At 45.0% G+C, this 21,745-nt stretch overlaps 1 protein-coding gene across 1 annotated transcript in view; it reads left to right on the forward strand.

Moving 5' to 3' along the window:
• Positions 1-10,499: 10,499 nt before the first annotated feature.
• Pik3r1 (phosphoinositide-3-kinase regulatory subunit 1) overlaps positions 10,500-21,745 on the forward strand; it is an 83,752-nt gene continuing 72,506 nt past the window's right edge. Inside the window, exons 1-2 of the mRNA XM_005065596.4 lie at positions 10,500-10,637; positions 20,321-21,033. Coding sequence (XP_005065653.1) covers positions 20,700-21,033 — 334 coding nt within the window. The 5' untranslated portion in view covers positions 10,500-10,637; positions 20,321-20,699. The remainder of the gene's footprint in view (positions 10,638-20,320; positions 21,034-21,745) is intronic.

Consider the following 21,745-nt stretch of genomic DNA (forward strand, 5'->3'; position numbering starts at 1 on the left):
TCATTTGTTGAGACAGGAACAAAGATCAGAACCAGAGAGAGCTAATGGATGGACTGGGATTTTAACAACTGTACTACACTATTCATGTAGACAGGTATTGCACTTTCATTCCAGCCTAAGTTCTTTACTTTTCTCTTTAGGTCACCAAGACATCATTTACAAATCCTTGGTTCTCAATCATTAAAGCCTACCACCACAATAGCATCAGCAGAAACAATGCATTTGACGGAGCTTACAAAGCCTTGGCCTTGTGTCAGCCCTCAACGGGAACTTGAAGGAGTTTACTGACAAATACATTTCCCACACACTACACTAATTTTCCTTGCATAATTGTTTACCCCAATTTTGTCTTTAAAATTGTGTATGACATCTTGTGCCAAGCATTAGAAATTACACTCCAATGAGCTGAAACAAAAAGATCATTCTACCTCAAGGATATAAAAGTATTTTATACACTATGCTATGAGAATTAATCGTGTTTAACTGAGCAAAAACAAAAGCTCTGAACTGATGATGGTACAGTGCTCTCTCTTCAACTATCCTTCCCTGTGCCTGTATTGTTCTCTCTCTCTCTCTCTCCTCACAAGTCAGTTTCCATTACATTTCTTGTCAATATAAAAGAAAACACAGCAAGTGACAGCTGCTAAGGGTCCAGTCCTAGACTTAAGACATTTTGTCTTTTGTGGTATGAAAGCCACATCTGACCTCCTCTGGATCAATCAACTGTGCCAAGAACTGGGACCCAGAAAATGTTATCATCACCCCACTTGGATTCATATACCTTGATAAACCATGGCCAAAATCAGTGCTCCCATGATAGCTCTAGGTGCCTGTATTAGGATAGGAGAATAAGAAGAACCAGGGAAACGGTGAGGGAAATGCATCTGGCTCTAGCTGGGTTCTTCAGTGTTGTCTGTAAATCCATGGGTAGAAAGAGAGGCCTGTGACAGACAGGGTCTTGTAGGAAGTCTTTAGGTCATTGGGGGCAGGCCCTCAAAGGGGATTATGGGACCATGCTCCTTTCTCTCTCTTTTGCTTTCCAGCCAAGAGGTGAATGGTTTTGCCGTGTTACATATGCCAATGTGATGGACTACCACAGTCCCAAAGTGATAGGGCAACCTTTCATGAGCTAAAACTGCCTAATATGTGCAATTGATCGACTATTTGACAGGAAGTTCACCAATACAATTCCCACTGAGTAAATTAATATGTATGAACCATATGATTTAAATGAGAATACCTCCAGGAATGCTTATAATTTTACAAAATATTTCAGTTTTTTAAAAATTATTATCATGGCACCTGATGTTTCCAAAATGTCAGATGAATGCCAAGAGAGTGTTATTTATATGATCTGGACTATGAGGTTAGAACTGATTCTTTCAACAAAGCAAATTACTCATTCTGAAATTACGATGGTTTAAAGTGTCATTTGCATTTCTATAGACAGAAAATTGTATAATGAACTTCAGTTCTTTTAATTCTCATTTGATGAACATGAAGACTTCTCAAGGTGCTGACAGAAACAGCAGACACTGAGGTTCCAGTGCATTTGGGAAAATATGGACATGTGAGAGTAACAACTCTAAGGATGCTGGTTGTGGATCTTTGACACTCCAAGATAAAATGAGGCCTGTACATGTTATGTGTGATGGAAATGGACATGAATAAAGATCTCCTGTTTAATGGACAGCATTGGAAAAAACCCACCAGGAAATAGTTATTCCAGCATTTCCTTCTGGTTTTCAGGATGTGACTCTGGGAAGGACAAAGAGACAGATGTTCTATTCCAGGTGTCATTGACCTATTGACCTATGGACTTTCCCCCCAAGGAATCCACAGCCATTAGGGGGCAACACATACAGACCAAAAACATTTATAAAATAATCTATTACTGAGTGCTTAGTAGGCAATCTACATTAGCACAGAGAAACATTAGGAGCTCAGAGTCCATTTGGATTGTTCTGCCAAGGGCTAGCCTGGACAAAGCTACATTCTCAGTGCCTTGTACCCTGCTGCCAGCAGAGGCTGCAGACTCTCCCTTTAGCCTTCCTGCCTTTACCTGATATTCTTCCCAGTCCTGCTTTCTGAATTGAAAGGGCAGGAATTTTCCCTCGAGGGTATTATTGACAGTTAAATGTGAATATAACAGATCTGTGGGGTCCTCTCTCCTAAGGTAACTCAGGGGCAGGTTTTTAAAAAATTCTTTCTCATATTAATACTAATGGTGAAGAATTAGATGATAAACTGTCCTCTGTTATTAAACTGTTGCTCTATATAACAGGAAGCCAGCAGAATGGGTCAGCAAGTAAAAGCATTTGCCATCAAGCTTGATTACCTGAGTTTGCTCCCTGGAGAGAGAACCAGCTCTCACAAGGTGTCCTCTGGCCTCCACGTCCACACTGTGGCATGCTCCCCTCCTCCCCATCCCCACCAAACAAATTAATGTAAAAAATAGAGGGAGGGAAAAAAACCTGCCTTCGGATGTATTTGTACCTTTGAAGGTTGACAGAGGGACAGTCTCTATTGCCCCAGTATAAAGTACTGCAAGAGTCAATGTGCTTCCTGAAAAGAGCCAAACAGTGTCAAGCTCGAGTGTGGTGAGCACTGTGGTGTCCACTGACAACACTCAGCACTGCACTCAACTCTTCGATGGCAGCATGAAAGCAGTCATCACATTAGGCCAAAGCTGGAAGTGGAGCTAAGCGGGAGATCACTTGCTTTGCTTGAGGTCTGAGTCTGATGGTCAGAACTGCAAACAATAAGTAAGAAGCCAGGCATGGACCCGAGAGGAGTAGTATGCAGACCCCAGTCTGCAGCCACATGGCTTGAGCTCCAAGTTTAATTCTTCCTTTGCTGTAAAATGAGAAGATGGCCCTGCAGCTTTCTCACAGGACATTTGTGGAGAGGCAATGAATTAACACAGGCAAAGCGTTCCTCTTTCAGGAACTTTCTACTTGAGAGCGTAGATACAATCAAACTTTCTTGTTATGGCGCAGTGCAAGCCTCAAACTCAATGCTTTAGTGATCATGTCACAATACTCCTTTGACTCTATGACACAGGGCCTTACAGCCTTTGGCAAGGTACCCTCATAGAGAGCCAAGATGCTTCTGAATCCCTTCCAACAGAGAATGAAGAAGAGAAAACCGAAAACACAGTGAAGTTCCCTTTGCCACAGTGCTGATCCCTGGCTGGGAAGTTCATTTACCTTGTACTTGTACTGTTAGTAACACCAGACTTTCAGCATGATACAGAGCTTGCAAATGAATGTGAAGGATGCGGACATGAAGTTTCAGTGGGGTCTGATCCGGATTGTACCATAAAATTGTGGACAAGGATGTGTGCAAACATCCAAGGTCGCATGCATGTTTAGGGACAATGGATGTGAACTCTCTTTTCTCTTTAAATTCAGTAGCTGAAAGAAAGAGCAGGAACTACAGCTCCTTTGCACAGAATTCTGTGGTGGAGGATTGTGTAGCATTTCAGGTCTGGGTAAGTTTTACCTTGGATTGCATCACTGGCGCTATTGTTCCTTGTGTTTTTCTTGTGGCACAGTGCCTGAATTTTGTACACAATTATTAATCTTTTACAAGGGCATTGTTGACATTTCTTGTAATCATTTATTTGAGTTATAAAGCTCTTCTTCAGTAAGTTGATGGTGCCTGGTATATTCAAGTATTGCCAGGCTATAGATGGTACCATAAGGCAAGAGCCCAAACAGCCAGGTTGGGGGCCAGAATGGACTTCCATTCTTGTCATGGTTCTGCTACCAACCAGCTCTATGACTTGGAGCAGCAAATAGCTTTGTAGCAGAGAGATAGTTATCAAATTATCAGAAATACCAAAGTATGACACCTGTCCATTATACAAAGATAGGGTGATACCCTCGGAAGCCCTCTTAGAACTCAAAGTTCCTTCCCCATCTGTGTAGATAATAGGCTACTCAATTATAGTCTCAGATGGAAGTGCCTAGATGTGACATGGCAGGTTACAAATGCAGAATTGGGAGCAAACTGGGAAGCAGAGGTTCTGTTCTTTAGTGTACATCCCTGGGACCAGAGCCCAAGGATGTAACCTCTCTGCATCGTTATGCCATCTTCAAAATGAAAATCATCATACATTTTTTTTGCCTATGATCTAGGACCAGTACATAAAATAAAATGATTTTGTAAAAGTCCCTTTAGACATTAAACATTAAAATCTGATATGAAAGCCATCATACAGATCCCTGAAGTCAAGAAGACATAAAGTACCCTTTCAAACACTGCAGTAGTTAAAGAAATCAGCATCTCATGAAACATTCTAAACGACTGTTAGTCATGCCTTCAAAACACACTTTATTTATGACTGCTGGAAGCAAATCCTCCTTAGCATGATGATGCATTCCCCCAGCGAGGACTTTGAGTGACAAGAATCTAATGCTGTTGGAGAAATCCATGAACTCAAAACACTCTCACCTGGCCTGGAGGGTCTCCTTAACAAGCACATCATGGCAGGACCAGAGAAAGGCTATGTGATTGGGGTTAGATGGAGGAGGCTGATAGGCATGTGTTTCCTGTATCCTGAGAGGCTGTGTGAACACTCCTGACTAGGTTGTGTCAGCAGTCGCAACAGCTCTGGGTCCCATCCAATGGAGGGAACAAAGACTGGGGTTTCTTTTAGAAAATTTCTCTGAGCAGTGACATTGTCCAACACAGTTTCTTTGATAAAGGGCTCATTATCTATCCGTGTGACTTTGCTCTTGGTTTTTATGCTGGCAGTGCCAAGGAGAGCATATTTAAGCAAATCCTTTTGCCCTGACAGCTGGAGCAGCACCCTGACAATGTGTGCCAGCGCTCCAGGCTTGGGTGTGGAATACAATCAACCATGGGCTAAATTTCCAATTAGCTGAATCACCAAGGAATGTAATTTATTAGCTTGCTTTTCACTGTGCTCGCCTTCCCCGCCACTTCTCCAACGCAAGCTCATTTTCAGATTAAGAAGAGGAGAGAATGCCTTGGGATTGTTTCTGGAACTCAGCTGGCATGCTCCCTGTGATCCTAGGGGGTTGCTTAGGTCAGAATGAGGCCACTCTAGAACTCTGGGAAAAATGACCTCAAGTAAAAGAAATCATTATAGTAATTAATACACAACTGAATCATTCTAAGAGATGGTCTGTGAATGGTAGTGGGGAAAATCTTGTACCAATTCAGGCTCGAACAGGTAATTAAGGTTTCATCTCTAAGAGCCGGAGCTGCAATCTGATGGTCAGTCAAGAAGTCCAAAGCTAGGAGAATTGCAATTTTTGTGGAAAAGGTTTTAATTGAAGTAAGGTAACTGTGTGCCATCCACAGGATAGGAAGGGAGGGAACAGAGACATGTTCCTTTTCTTCAGACAATCCACAGAATACGGTCCTGGGCACACACCACCAGGCACTTGGGAGATTTCAATGGATTTTTATAGGATGACATATTCAGCAAGAGTCTCTACCACCATTTACCCATTAACAATAACCTTTCAGTCCAGCCATGGTAGGGCATACCTGTAATTCCATCCTTCGGGAGCCCAGGCAGCTGGGCAGCTAGTCTCAGGCCAGCCTGGGCTACACAGTGAGACCCCCTTTTCAAAACAGCAGCTGCAGAAATAGCAATCTTCCTGTGAACCAATCTGCTTGTAAGTCTCCCTAGACTCGGGAAGGGATTAAGGTGAACAAGGAGGTTTTCAGGCTGTGTACTAAACGAGGGATTCATATCAAAGAGAACATCAGTAATGGCATGTACTTTGTAGGCTTGAATATTTATTATGGTAACTTTATGGAAGACATTAGAAAACAAAATCAATAAACCATCGCCCACTCCTGGCTGAATTTAGAATGCTGTGAGGAAAGATATCCTTTTCTTTTTTCTTATATCTTTACTATGGTATAATTACATCATAAACTGCACATGTCTAAAGTGTAAAATTTAGTGAGTTTTAACAGGCACCCGAGGCCAAGAATCCATCAGCACAAGAAGACAATGAACATAGTCATCATGCCTCAAAATTTCTGTGTGCCTTTGCTTAGACTATCCATCTCTCCACACCTACATCAACCCAGCAGATCAGCAATCATGAATCAATCACAGGTTAGTTTATATCCACTGACATTTTAAATACGTTTAAACAAGCCCCTTTAGACCATTTATTTTGGACTATTTTTTTTCTCTCAGCATTGTAAGTTGAAATTTATCCATGTTGTGTGTATCAACAGTTTGCTCCCCCTTTTTCTTTTTATACCTTCTGATACTATGACAAGTAGTATCCCACTACAAGTGAATACCAAAGTTTGTTTACTCACTTACCTGTTCATTGCTCGTAGTACTGCCAATAAAACTTGTATGAACATTTAAAGTCTTCTAGAGGGCCTATACTTTCATTTCTCTTGACCAAATATTTAGGCAAGGAATAGCTTGATCTTAGTGTAGATACACATTTAACTTAACTATGTAACTATTTTCTTGACTGCCCTGTTCCATATCACCTCTGCTAGTGTAATGGGATTACATTTGTCCCATATCCTTGTCACTACTTGGTATAGTCAACCTGGCCATTTGTTAAGTGCAGCTTGTGAGTCAGTAGGTTCAAGATAGGACCTCATATTCTGCATTTCTTACTTGCTTTTAATTCTGCCAGTGCTGCTAGTTTGTGGGCCTTGTGTTAAGTAAGAGTCCAGGACATTTGTGCTTGTGTTTGGGAACTTAAAATACACATAAATTTTAAAACCAATGGAAGCATATTCTAATATCACAATTAACTGCAGTGGCTGGGGTACAGATGGCCAGTAAATGCATCCTACTGGTTTTTTGTTGTTGAGGATAACATCTCAATTTGTTTGGGCCACTCAAACTCTTTTTCTACAATACAGATCCATGACTGAGTCTGATTTCCAAATCATCTTTGCTGCTATGTATTATAAGTGATATCCCTGTACCCCTGCTGGAAATTGCACACTTTCTGACATTTTTAGGCACCAATCAATGCCAATACCAATAGCTTGACAAGCATTGGTTGAACTGTGTGAAAGTTAATCTTTCATCTCTCTCTCTCTCTCTCACTCTCTCTCACTCTCTCTCTCTCTCTCTCTCTCTCTCTCTCTCTCTCCCTCCTCCTCCTCCTCCTCCTCCTCCTTCTTCTTACTCTTCTTCTCCTTCTTGCCAATTTGACACAAAGTGGAATCTTTTGTGAAGAGGGAATCTAACAGAGACAGTCCCTTGATTATATTGGCCAGTTGGCAAGTCTGGGGGATATTTTCTTGACTTATCATTGATGTGGAAGGGCCCAGCCCACTATAAGTGATGTCAACCTTGGGGAGATGGTCATTTTTATATAAAAAAAGAAAGGATCAGCAGAGAGCAAGCTACAAACAATTGCCTCATGACCTCCGCTTCAGTTGCTGCCTTGACTTCCCTTCATGATGTACTGTAGGATATAACATGAAATTCCTTTCCCCCCTAAAGTTGCTTTTGGTCATGGTCTTTATCCCATCAATAGACTGGAATCTAGAACACTGTGTCTATGCAACATATGAACATTTTATTTGAGTTGGTTTCAGTATGTCCCAGAAGTCCCAGGGTAATCATTCTCAAACCCTGGCAGGAAGCAAATGGCTTGGAGAGTTTCCTAAAACAGCCCCTCCCCCATTCTAATCTGCCATTTTTGGTTTAGTAAGACACAGAACTTACATTTCCAGTAAATTCCAAGGAGATGCTCATGGCACTGACTCAAGTATCCAGAGGTTTTGTAGAAAAGAAAGGCAGGCAAATGGCTTATCCTATCAGCTTCTTGCTTTATATCAGTTACATTTTGTGTTTCCAGATAAAATTTCACTCAAGAAAAGGGTTCTAAAAAACACAAGCTTAAGACTGTGCCTCAAAAGCTAAGAACTTGTCACGAAAGGGTACACACCACAGTTCAGATCCCTAGCATTCAAGTAAATGCTGGGTGAGTGTAGGGCCTCAGCTTTAATTTCAGTGCACAGGAGGTAGACACAGGCAGTCTTCAATGCAAACCGGCTAGCTGGACTATCTGATGGGGTCCTCTAGGTTCAAGTGGGAGACCCTGCCTCAATACACAAGGTGGAGGGTGACTGAGGAAGACTCCTTTGTCAACTAGACACATGTACCCACACATGCATATATAAACATGTGAGCAGGTATAGACACACACACACTCCATGTATGAATACTGATATTGATATTGTGTTGTCACTGCTTTTAAGTCATAGCATCTATGGGAAATGAAAATAAATACTATACTAGCAATGTGGGGAGGTACCAATTTAATACAGATTAAACAGACAGGTTATTTGGTATGGAGAAATAACCTTATTTTCCTCCCATGTGACCCTCTCTGACATAAGTTGTGTGCTGTGTTTAGCTATGGTGGAAAAAAAGTTTAAAAAAGTGTAAATGTACAAGAAATTGCAGAAGACTTGTCTAAAAGAAGAAGTGTGGTTAGGAATCACATGCTGTTTTTAGGTTAAATAGAATCCTATGGTGGAGTCTCTTCCCAAGACTCTAGTGAGCACAAAAGAGAAGGCATCCAGAAAACTTTGTATTTTTAGTTTCTTCAGAGGTGAGCCTAAGGAAAACATTTGTGAATGCTTTACTATTTTAGTCATCTTAGTGTGGATTCAATCCAGACTTCTACCACAGGAAACACATCATTACCATCTACCAGAAGGCTCTTCATTTCACATAATAGAAAGAACATACCTTGGTATCTGTTACTGCTGTGATAAAATACTCAAAACAAAGCAACTTAAGGGAGAAAGAGTTTAACTCACAGTTCAAAGTAGTCTGCCATCGTGGGTAAGCCAAGACAACAGGAACATGCATTAGCTGGTCACATTATGTCCTCCATCAGAAAAAAGCACAAAAATTATGTGTGCACAGACAGTACTCAGTTTGTTTTCTCCACTCATACAATCCGGAATCTCTTGCCTAGAGAATGGTTCTACTCACAATTAAGATGATCTTCCTACCCAAATTAACATACCATTTATAGAGATTCTACAACGTCTAGGCAGGCTTGAACTTCAGACTCAAAGCGCTTCCAAGTGCAGGGATTACAGGTGTCTGTCACCACGTCCCACATGATAGGTGGACTCTTCCGTGTGATGTGAGCAGCTGCCTGCTTTTGTCTTCAATAGATACCAGCAGTAACAGAAACCTTAGTTCCTGGACGGCGCACCTAGGGGATCTCTGATCTGTAAGAACGTGAGTCACCTTTAAACGCGGTTGCATTTGCTAAGGATAAATTGTGAATTTCATCTTTTCCCCTCTGCTTCCAACACTCACACTAACACGCTACCAAATTTAGAATTTGACAAAAGACTAAGTTCTTGGTTAAGAAAAAGTAGGATTCTTGCCAGAACACTGGAGAAGGGCTGCATAAAGGAGCTTTAGGGCAAGAAGTAGGTGGCTGCAGGCCCCTCAGCTGCAAAATAAGCCATATTCTGGGAGCAAATTTTTAAAGGTTCAAGAGTTCTTGAACATTTTCAAGAGAACAAAACACGGGGTGACATCTTCTCATAGCGTGGGAAGGTTGAGACAACATCACTTTTTTCTTGAGTGTGATTACTATTTCAAGGATCTGTATCTTTACATTAAAACAAAACATAGAATTACTTTGAGCTTCTGCAGCCTGTCAGGAGCATTGGAGGGCGGTGGGCTATGTGACCTACATAGGCTCTGCGGTCCTAGGACCGCCAGAGATCCCTCCTCACAGAACTCTTCCTTTTCCGCTAGGTCCCGCCTGGCTCCGGGAGGCGGCGGTGCCAGGGTTTTGTAGGCGGCCCCTGGCTGCGGGCGCTCGTTGCTCCGGCTCACCCTTTCACCCCTCCTTCACCCCGGGAGTGCCACGCCGGGGGGCGCGGTTTTTCTGACCACTAGGGAAGCTGCGCTGGCGAGGCCAGGAATTACAGGGCCTCCCTTCTTGGGCGAGCCTTGGCATCTGCGTCTGCCTGACCTCAGCTACTGTGCTCTAGTGGGTTCGAAAGACGCAGGGTCTCGCAGGTAGCAAGCCCGGGAGGCCTGAACTTATCTTCCCACCACCTTGGGCTCCCACCTCCACTCCCTGCTTCGGGCCCGGGAGACGCCCGGCGGCCGAACTAGCCCCAGTCGGGCAGAGATAGAACTCCGCCGCAGGGACCGCCCGCCGTCCGGTCGCCCGGGGCATCCCCGTGCAGGGGGCGGGGGCGGAGGCGAGGACAGCGGGGGAGGGGGCGGAGGGTAGGAGCGGTAGGCACTGAATGCAGTGCCTGGATCCTGGTCGACCGCCCGGAGACTGGTAGAGGTGGAGGGCGCGGCTCGGGCTCTGGGGGCGGGGTCTCGATCGCTGATTGGTGTGTGTCTGGAGGGCGGGACGGAGGGGCGTGTCCGGGGCGGGGCTGGCGCCAGGCGCTGGAGCTGAGGGCGCACGGCAAGGAGTATCGAGCAGCTGGAGCCGAGTTGGAGGAAGCAGCGGCCGCGGCGGCGAGGACGGCTGTGCAGTCAAAGAGCCGGGACAGCGAAGCGCCGGCGGGTCGCAGCTGGATCGCAGGCGCCTGGGAACTGTGAGCTGGAAAGACCGCTGAAGCCCAGGTCCGGCAGAGGAAGGAAGCGAGCCGCTCCGGAGGTAGGTGGCGGCGGCGGGTCCCGGTATGCCCGGGAGGGGGAGGCGGTGCGAACGCGCTCGGCCGCTGCTCTTCCTGTCACCGGCAGCCGCTTCTGCTGCCGAGACACTCGAGGGGAAGCGACCCAGCTGCCAGCCCCCAGTCGCCAGCATCTCTCCACCGCTGGGAAGCCTTGTCCGGCCAGCGGCTTGCCTGCGTGGTCGCGACCACCCCCTGCTCTCGTTTCTTCTGTGTTACCTCGGTCCGGCTCTGCTCGCTGCTGGGCGCATTGGGTCCCGGAGTTGCTAGCGGTCGCCGGGTCCCCTCCACCTTCGTCACCTCACGCTTCCGAGGGTCCCCTATTGCCCTGCAGCTTCCTGGAACCGGGAGTGCGCGAGGAGAGCGCCTGGATCGCTGTCTTTGCCTAAGCGCGACGTCCCTTCCAGGCCTGGCAGCTGCAGCCGGGGTTGCCGACCGAGCTGGGCCAAGGTGGTCCCCGGAGCTCGCCCCCAGCCCCCGCCCTCCGAAGTTTGCCGCCCTCCTCTTCCGGGGTGGGGGAAGTGCGCCTCAGGGCGGTCGGTGGCTGGGGCTCGAGCTCGATGTCTGGCGCCCGCCGGGCTTGGACAGGTTGCTGGAGGCATAATGAGTGGGATCTTGGCACCGCCCGGAAATCCAGCTTTTCCTAACGCGGGGCAACCCTGGAGGGACCTGCCCAGCAATATGCTGCCGACCGGGGAGAGCCGGCCCGCGTGCAAACCTAAGCTAAAATATCAGTAGGGAATTGTCTGCAAGCCACTTCCTTTCCAAAGCTAGAAACTGCCCGGCAGATCACGAGACAAAGAGAATAGAAACGCTCTGGCCAGGCACGCATGTACAGAAATGCATTTTGGTAACCAGCTTTCGCGCACAATAACGCAAGGGTGTGAGCGGAGTGGCTGTGACATGTTGAATGCTGTGTGCCGGCACTGGATTCAGGGGAATTCTGCTCCCGGCACTGGTAATACCGGAAAGGTCTCATTTCCACCGTTAATTCTAGGAGGAGCTGCAGGCTCTGTTGCTGTACTGGTGTGAATTTATGCTTTATTTAGGGCTTTCGTGGTTTTAGGGCTTAACATTTTTTCCCTTTTCCCCCTGTCTTCTCCGTCTTTGTCAGACAGTGGGAAGTGGGAAGGATAAAGCAGTTCCGGGTTTTGAATGTAGCATGAGATTGTCATTTCAGGGAGATGGAGTTTCAAAGCATCCACAAAGCTGAGTGACCTAGGCTCCATGTGGAGGCATATCTTAATTTTCATTAGCTTATGGTATGTTTTGGGCACCTTAAAGCTGGTAAATTATGAGCCAAAAAAGCTTGGAGTAGTAGACAGATGGGCTTATTTCTGCCATGGATTAGCAGATTAATAGATTTTTAAAGTAGAAATCTTTAGGACTTAAGGGCCTTCCCACAAGTGAGGTGTCCATGCATCGTTTGTCACTGAGAAGGGAACCAGCAGCTCCTGAGCCATTTTTTTTTTGACAGTTGCACTCACTGTTTTTGAGATAAAACACTGAATGGTAAGCAGGCAGTTTTCTCAAGCACACAAGTTGCTTAAAATTTGGAAAACAACTGTTTTTGCTTATTACAAAGAAAACCATACTGATTTTTCTTGCACCTGGTGGTTTTGAACCGGTGGTTCAAAGTAGGTTTAAGTAGGAAAGGCGAATGGGGGAAGTTCCTCGCTTGGCAGACATTCCCTGCAACTCCACCTCTGGCTGCCTTCCTCTGTGTGCCTGTTGCAAGCCACACTACTTTTCCACAGCAGTCTGTCAGTTTTTATGATTTGAAGAAAGTTGGACTTGGCTGATACTGGCTCTCAGACTGTTGTGGGAGTTTACTTTTAACTTTCATCTTGCTTTGGGACCTGTTCCTAGTTGCATAACAGATCTCTGCCATGTGCGCATTGTTATCTGCTGTTTTATTTGCATTTTTTATGATAGGGCTCTGCTTTTTCACATCTGTGATGCTCTGTAGCCATGTAAAAAAGCATTTCACTGCCCACTGAATCAGTGTGTTGTTTTCTTTAGCTGTATATTTATTTATTTATTTATTTGTCTTTGATGCATTTTTAGTATAAAGTTGGTTTGGGAAAACTGAGCAATAGAACACATTACAGGGATATGTATTTTGACTGTTGATGGTAGGTTGTATGCATTTATCTTTTGGAAATGTTAATTACGCCTAAGCTGATGGGTTGCTTTTTAAAATAAACTTTTATTAGTGTATTTGAGGGGACTTTTTGTATATGCATGTTACATAGTTTGGTTATACTCTTTCCCCATTACCCTTTCCAGTCATCTTCCCCCTTTTTCAATCTAATTTCTCAAAGGGCTTTGAATCTTAAGTACAAGCCTATTCAATGCACACAAACTTTGTACCCTTAAAAGTGTTGCTTATTCCTTTAAACTTTTGCCATGAACACCATGAGCTTTAAGGTTATAGTGTTGATTGAAATTTCCTTTCTGCCCTCCTCTCTTATAAGTAGTTCAGGGAAGTGTTGGAAAAGGGCATTCACTTAGAAAAATTATCCACATACTTGTTAAAACAAAAGCAATTCTGGTCCAGCTTTTATTGTGTTTGTATTTTTGATTTGCAAAATGGGTTTTATTGGATAAAGAGATAGTGAGTGAATGAATCAACTAGGGAAAAAATGGTTTATGGTCAAGTAGACTATAGCAAGATGAGCTAACATTTTTGTGTGCTTTCACTTATGAGTAAGGTGTACATACATGGAAAAAATTATCCCCTAATTGTCAGTCTGTTATGTATATTAGATTGGTCAAGCACAGAGCACCTTGCATGGTGCAGAGCTTTGTTAGCAGAGACAGGAAAGGTGGCATCCTGGTGAAGCTTTGAAAACTACAAAGTCACCTATCAATAGAAGGGAGTATGTGTGTGTACTCATTATTTTGGAGGCAGTGTCTCATTTAGCCCAGACTGGCCTTGAACTCTCCATGTTGCAGAAGTTGGCTTTGAATTCTTGAGCCTTTTGCCTTTACACCCCAAGTCTTGGGATTATAGGCTTGTGCCAACACACAGCTGTCAGTCAGTTTTGTTTTTACTGCAAATTGTATCATTTTTTCCTTCTTTCTTGAAACACTGGTTGTGATTTTTTTTAAAGCACTCATATTATTGTGATTTTTTAAAGCCTTCTTCCTAATGTGATTTTTTTTTGTCATGGTTTTACCAATACCCATATTGAAATCACTTGCCGAAAGTACTGACAATTAAAGGTCATTTCTTGTACACTAAGCCAAATGAACTGAAAAATAGACTGTGTAATTACTTATACCTTGCCTGTGTAATTACTTATACCAATACCTTTTTCCGATGAAACATGGAATGAATGTAGTACAAACTTACTGAAGACATAAAAAGGGACGGTTAAAACATTGTTGGAGATTTTGTTCTGCCACTATTGCCTTCCTTAAAGTAAATCAAATGTATACCAACAAGTACCTGTCGTCAAAATAGATCACCTGGGAGAGAACTGAAGTCATAGGAACCTGTCAATGGGTCAGGAGGCTCCACCAGTTGGTGTTTTGAGTTGGTAGAGGCGAGATACCTTGCCAGCAGTTAAGCCTTTGCCCCTTGCCTTCATCCTGGAATGCCTCTGCAGTCCTGAGGACTGGGCTTGTCCCATGAGGACCCAGCTTCCCTCATTCTCTTGAGCATTGCATTACTGTGTTCAGTTTTTCCTCTCTGAGGGCAGCCTAGGAAGCGGCCATGAAGCCCAGTTAGACAACAGTGTCATGACTCCCACAGTGTGCCCCGTCACCAAGCATACTCATGTCGCCCTCCCACCTAGCACCCCCTGACCTCTGCTGAGCTGCTTTCCACCTTGGGTCTGGAGAGAGAATTACTTGGGCTAAGTCCACAGGCTCTATCTGACTCTATTTACAGCAGGGTTTTATTTTAGGTAGCTTCAGGCTTCTTTTAGAACTGCTTGCAGCATTGAAAGGCAGTGCAAGAGAAAATTCCTGGCACCTGTCTGTTTCTGTTTTAAATCTGCATTGTGTAAATGACAGTGACATTCAATGCTGATATTGCTAGCAGTCCTATTGTTCCTAAGAGCAGTGACAAGAGTGCCACCACTGCAGTTGACTGTCACTTCATGCATGTTATTTAACTGTGCTTGTTTTCGCAAATCTGCAAAATGGGGCTGATAATTAAGCTACAGCAGTTGTAAGGGTGCGTGCAAAACTCTAAGAACTGTACCTGGCACGCAGAGAACACTGAGTTGGGGTTAATTATATTAAGTGTGTACTGAGAAGCATGGTGCTGCGTGTTTTGTGAGTGTAATTGCCTTTAATCCTCATAATGACCTAGTGAGGTATAGGTCTTCTTCCACTGGCCTCACAGGTGATGAAATGAGGGAGGGAGGTTTCATCGACTTGCCAATAGTTACATATCTAGGCATGGGTCAGGGCAGCTCCTTTTAGTTACAGCACCCTTCCTGCCACGAGTTTGAAAAACTGCAATTTTTTTTTCACAAGAAGAGGCACTTTAGGGCATTCCCCTTTTTGTTCATTTTTCCCTGGGCCACCATTTCAATCCCTGTCTACTGTAGTGATGCAGGGCACAAGGCCCATTGGCCTCATAGCCTCTTCTTGTGGGAGGATCTCTTAGTCACATGGCCCATCCTCCTAGCCCCCTCTTAATCCTGACCCTTTTCCTCTAGAAGGGCTGCTGTGGGTGGGCTTGAGTAGCCCTCTCCTCCCCTCTTCTTGGTGTGGTCAGGGACACACAGTTCTGTAACCGCTTTGCAGGCCTGTCTCTTTACTGTGTCATCTGAGTGTGTACTCACTGCCCCTAGAGGGCTTGAGGGCAGGGATTACAGCCTCCACACACACACTACCTACCCACAGTAGCTACCCAGCCTGGAGTGTGGCATCAGACAGCACATTCTGCTTCGCTTGTTGATTTGGAGATATTAGATGCCTATAACATTGGACTCACCGTGAGCCCATCTTTTCCACCCTATTTTAATTGAGGCTGTTCAATCCCATCACTTTATATATAAACACATGGTGTTTATTAGAATCCTAAGGCAGTTTCATAGTTCATAACTTCCAGAGTTTTGAAAGGTAGACGGATTTTCAAGTAATGATTCCAAAGACTGTATAAATTGAGGTGGAACATTTACCCTAGACTCTGAGCTAGTGTATGTCGCACCTTAAGGAGGAAGGGGAAAGGATGGCATGTGTGGTGTAGGCTACACACCCAGAGCCCTTGTCTTGACTGTAGAACCTTTCGGTGCTGCCACCCAGTGTCACACTTCTAATTGCATCACAGGATGATAATGCACGACTGTATTTTCTTCCTTCCTTCCTTCCTTCCTTCCTTCCTTCCTTCCTTCCTTCCTTCCTGTCTGTCTGTCTTTCTTTCTTCCTTTCTTCTTTCATGCAATTTGAGGAGGTCTATTTTTTCTGCCTCCCCATTAGTTTACCCCAAATCCTGTCCTTTGTAGAAGGTGAACAGAGTAAGTCAACAAAGCTGGAGGGCTTTTCAGAGAGCTTGTTTGGTTTTTTTCTCATTGTGCCTGCAGGTTAGAAAGATAAACTTAAAAAAAAATCTACTTTCAAGCCATTGCACATTAAACAGTCAGCCACATAGTTTTACTTGTCAAGCATTAGAAACAATTTTATTTGGGCAAATAAAATGAGACTTGCTCAGCATGCTAGCAGAGAAAGAAAGTTTACTTCCAGTGAGTGGGATTGTAGACAGCCATGTAAAGGTTTAATGATTGGAGCAAAATAGTTCCCATAAGGAAATTGTGGGTAGTCATATAGATCTTGTATGAAAGTAAGTTATTTTGTAATTTCTTCACAAAATTCCTTTAAGCTTTTGGGGGGAGAATATACAGTGTCCTATGTATGCATTAGCTTAGAGCATATATCATAGAAGTGCATGGGTTACCTGAAAATAATAGTTTCTTGGTGATGACTTTTATTTGCAGATAAAGTGACCTTTACTGTGAATCTGGGTGGAACTAGTTCACTGAGCAGGTGTTTTTAGCCAAAAAGAATAGGAGGCATAATTTGTTGATAGTGGGAAATATCTGTTCTGTCAAAACTGAAAATTGACTTCAGGAGGGTCACATAGGCACTTTCCACGGTTCTGGCTGCTGGGTGTTCTGCAGTCCTGGAGACAATTCCAAGGAGAGCTTGTCAGTCCTCTAGATGTGACAGTCCTTGTGATTCTGGATTGATGCTTCCCTTTTCTCCCCAGGGAGGAGCTAAGTTGTTAGAAATTGTGACATGAGTAGCCCAGGAGAGTCTCACAGGGCGGACAGTCCAAGAGGGATACAGGTGGCAGAGGCTATGTGTGTAGGACAGAGAAGCACAGGGTTCCAGAAGTGGGCAGTCTTCCAGAAGTGATATACTTTTATGCTATAGTTTATGGACATCTTAGGCAAAGGTACATTTTAATTGAGTGGCTTTGGAGGACATCTGCATGGTTGAGGTGCTGGGCCCTGCACTTGGTTGGACGGCTGCCAAGTTCCACTGACTTCTTTTTGTGCAGGTGTGTGAGAGAAACCTGTGTGGCTGCTATGGGGGCAGATCCCCAAAATTCTCATGGGGGACCAGCCAGAGCAGGCTGGATACTGCATTGTTGATCCTCCTGTCGTACCTAAGCCGGGCATCTCAGCTCATGGAAACCGGAAGTAAGTTGTGGTGGTCTTTGAAGAGGGGACTCCACACACTGGCTGGATCTGAATTTAGATTCTGCATCTGGTGCTGAGTGCAGTCATGCCTGAGACACTAAACTTCCTCCGCTTGTCAAGTGAGACTATCTATAGTACCCTGGTTATTGTGAGGTTGGAACGGGTTAATGTGGGCCCAGCTCCCAATAAGTGTCATCATATGACGATGATAGTGATAACACTGCCTCATTTAAGTGGGTACGGCAGGCCAGAGAAAGTGTGCAGGCCAGAGTGCAGTCTGAGAGCACTGCTTGCCTTCTCTGCCCAGCCAAGGTCCCTCTGAACCTTGTCACTACATGATCAAGTCCCCACCCAAATGAATGACCGTGTGCTAACCCTCTCTTTTTTACAACATTGCTTTCAGACTGCTTCACTGACACCCAGTCATTGCTGACCTTGACTGCTAACCTTAACTGTCTGCATTGATCTCCCTGGCCATGCTCTACATGCAATCCCCAACTCATAAGAGATCAGTGTTTCCTTTGTCAGACTATGACCCAGAGTTCTGCAGTTTTTAAGATTCTCCTGCACTGGCAAGGAGAGAGCACTGGCCTAAGCTTCTAGGTCTCAGCACACAGGGTGGGGATGGCTTCTCAAGAATCTAGCATCCTCTATCAGATGCCACCCAGCGTTTCAGCCCCTTGTGTGGACTTAGCCCCAGGCACACTCAAGAGGACCTCAGGGTCAGAAAGCCCTGAAAAGACATGGTGCAGTTTCTGAGTTGCTGGTGTGGAACATGCCTAGCTATATTGTTATGGTGTGTGCTGGGGCTTGTTTCATGATTGCTGTGGGCTGGAGGCATTGTATTTCCTGTTCTGCTGAGAATCCCACCAAACTGGTCCTCTGGGTGGTTGAAATTGAGGAAGTTCGAGGCACCAGCTGGCAGAAAGATCTGCCCTGGCCACTGACTTAGGACTTTCCCCCTCCCCCTAAAAGACATACATTGCCAGGAAAAGCTAACAAAAATTTCAGGGCAGATTTGAAGGAATTAAATTATTCTTAGGCATATTGCCCGGTTTCCAAGCTTTTAGGGATATGTAAATTTTCATGTTCTTTGGAGTTGTGTCTCTTTTGTACAGAGCACATTAGTACAAAAAAATGAGATTTGCTGGTTCTACATTTTTGTGTGAATTTATGCAATGAATCTTTAATTTGGTTCTGGATCCTTCAGAAGGAGAGGTTTTCTTCAAACATAACATAGCTCATTTTTCTCATTCGCTCCACTGGCTGCATTAATTTTTTTTTCCCCTCTGATGCCTGAAATGCAAAGTAGAGTACTATCCCAAATGAATATTCTTGCTCCACAAAGATTTCCAGTGTTTGTTTCTACTTCCCTTTAATATGCAGCCCTCCTTAGAGTGTTATTGTATAAAGCCAAGAGGCTTTAGCCATGTGAAGTTGAATACTTTACACTTCTGAATGCCAACATAACAATTAATCTGTGATTAGATTTCGCTTCTTAAGATGCCGGCACTGAAGAGTGCCTGTAATACTGAACTGCTAAAGTGTTTCTTTCTTTTAAACTTAAGCAAGTATCTTTGGCGCAGGTCCGTGTGGCTGTTTTTGTATTGCTTTATTGTACAGGTTGGTGAACTGAAACCTTTAGCTTGAATGTAGTCTCTACAGTAAAGGTAACCTTGAAAAATAACTGGGGTGCAGCGTGGATCTGTGTTGCATGCTGCCCTATTAGCCATCCATGATGACTAAAGCTCTCCAATTGCTCTGCCCCCACTCTGCTTGGCAATTGAGAGAAAACCGTTCTCATTACCCTGGCCCCCACCAAGCCTGCTTTACATAGTACTTCCGCAGCAGTAAGTGTGGCTACTTCCTTTCATAGCTTAACTCCTTATGATCTAGTTGCTATCCTTATTGCTGGACTGCAGTATGGCATCCCAGAAAGTCAGTGATGGTTCTCACCCCACTGAAATCAGTTCTGCTCTATTTACATCTACTTACAAATCCGGAGGTGCACTCCTGATGGCAGCTGGAGTTTTTGGCCCGTCACTAGCACACCTGCAGTGGATGTCTATATCCCATGAGCCCATCAGGTCTCTTGGCTTTCCTTTGCCTCATATTAGTCTGGAATTCTCAGCAGCACAGGCTCGAGCCCTTGCCCCTCTTGCTTCTGCCAGGGAGCAGTTTTCACCACAAATTTCCCCTTCGTACTGTGTACCGCGTCAGTCTGCGCCTTTATGGACGAATCTGCTGCTGCCTCTCTGGTCTCTCCGCACCTTCCTTAGCAGCCCTCACCTCCATCCTCTCTCCCTGGGCCAGTCCCGCCTGGGCACCGAGGTCAGACTGGGCACAGCCTTCATCCCGGGACTGCTTCTTCACATCGTGCGGTGCTCACCTTAGAGGGCTGACTGACTCACACGCGCTGTCCCCGTGCATTTCAGATGACCCTATTGTCTTCCCAACCCAGGCTCATTCTTCCTCCTTTGTCTTCTGATGGATTAGACTGCCTGTGCTTCTTTCCATAATATGACATTTGCTTGGTCGGTCTGTACTCAGGATCATGCCACACATTCCATTCTGTCTGCAGATTCCTGCAATTTGATGTGGTCTCTCTCTCTCTCTCTCTCTCTCTCTCTCTCTCTCTCTCTCTCTCTCTCTCTCTCTCTCTCTCTCTCTCTCTCTCTCTCTCTCTCTCTCTTGAACCCCATGGCATTTTGTATCAGCATCTATTATGGCATTTACCTAATGTTTTGGTTCCTCGTGTCCTAGTGTTATCTCCAGAACATTGCCACATGCTAGTGCTTCTCCTGTCCCGCCCAGTGTTCTTAGAAGGCAGGGACTGTCTAACTAATCTTGGTTTTGTACATACACCGTGTCAAGCAGTAGCCCACTGGCCTATGTGTGTCGTCTGCCAGAGTGATTAAGTACTTGTTGAATGGACGTGGAAATTCAAATCCACACAGATGGCCAAGTGTGATGTTCTTTCATAAGCTTTGTTTTTGCTTTGCTAGGTCAAGCTGGGAGTGGAGTGTGGCAGTAAAAGCAGACGACAGATGGACAGTGTGACAAGAACGTCAGAGAGGATTGGGCCTCGTTGCGAGAGTCAGCCTGGAGTCAAGGTGTTGACAAGCCGCTGAGAAGGACAGCAGGGAGGACCGTGGCAGGCAGAGGGAGTAGAGCCCTGTCTTCAGTCACACCATTGATGGAGGACAGATGGACAGCCGGACGGCCAGCCACCTCTCTTAAACCTTTGGATAGCGGTCCTTCGTCCTCTGCCGGCCACCCGACAGGGATTTCAGCCCATTCTCCGAACTTGCTTTCCCTCAACACGTAAACTCGGACTGCAGTGTCCAAGCAGATTCCTCTGTTGCGGGTGACAGGGCTGCAAACATGAGTGCCGAGGGATACCAGTACAGAGCGCTGTATGACTACAAGAAGGAGAGAGAGGAGGACATCGACCTGCACTTGGGTGACATACTAACTGTGAATAAAGGGTCCTTAGTGGCACTCGGATTCAGTGATGGACAGGAAGCCCGGCCTGAAGATATTGGCTGGTTAAACGGCTACAATGAAACCACCGGGGAGAGGGGAGACTTTCCAGGAACATATGTTGAATATATTGGAAGGAAAAGAATTTCACCTCCCACTCCCAAGCCCCGGCCCCCTCGACCTCTTCCTGTTGCACCAGGTTCTTCAAAAACTGAAGCAGACACTGAGCAACCAGGTCAGTATGATGAGTTCTTGGCTATCTAATGACCTCTTGATTTTAGGTTTTAAAATTTTTTTTAATTGGTAAAATCTTTGACATTAAGCTAGGACACTAAGCTGTGAGCAGAAGTCATCTTAGCAAGTTGACCTGAACTGACGGATAGCGTATAAAAGTTTGGTCAGTCATGACATGGCTAGACATTTGCTTTTGTGTGATTGGGAGCCTGTGTAATTGGGAGATGGTGTCTGAGAACTGTTTAATAAGTATCATTAAACAGTTATTATAGCGGCCATTGAATTAACGCAGGCGTCCCGTTCTTACGGTTGTTATTGCTTTGGGGAAGCAAAGGGTAAGTCTAGTATAAGCATATTTAATGTGAATGTGGTTTGCATGGAAAAATGTAGAGTCTTAGAGTGACCACAGAACTCAGCAGAGAAGAAACCATTGTTTTCTTAACCTAGAATCAGTCTCTTGGTTTCCTCTCAAGGCTTGGGGTTAGCATAAAAGGAAAGGGGCTTCTGTTTCTACAAAGGCAGTGAGTGGCATTGTGGCAGTAGTGTCTGGTCTGCTTGGCCCCCCATGAGGAGAAACTCAGGTTCACTGGGTACTACTGTTAAATGGAAGCTGCCTCCACTCAAGGTCCCTGTGCTAGAGATGGTGCATGCTTGGCCTTGGACACAGCTGTTCCTGGGTAGATTTTCTTTTATTCAGTTTCTCACAGAGATGA

The sequence above is a fragment of the Mesocricetus auratus genome, unplaced genomic scaffold, assembly GCF_017639785.1.
Source record: "Mesocricetus auratus isolate SY011 unplaced genomic scaffold, BCM_Maur_2.0 Super-Scaffold_100020, whole genome shotgun sequence".
NCBI classification, from domain to species: Eukaryota; Metazoa; Chordata; class Mammalia; order Rodentia; family Cricetidae; genus Mesocricetus; species Mesocricetus auratus.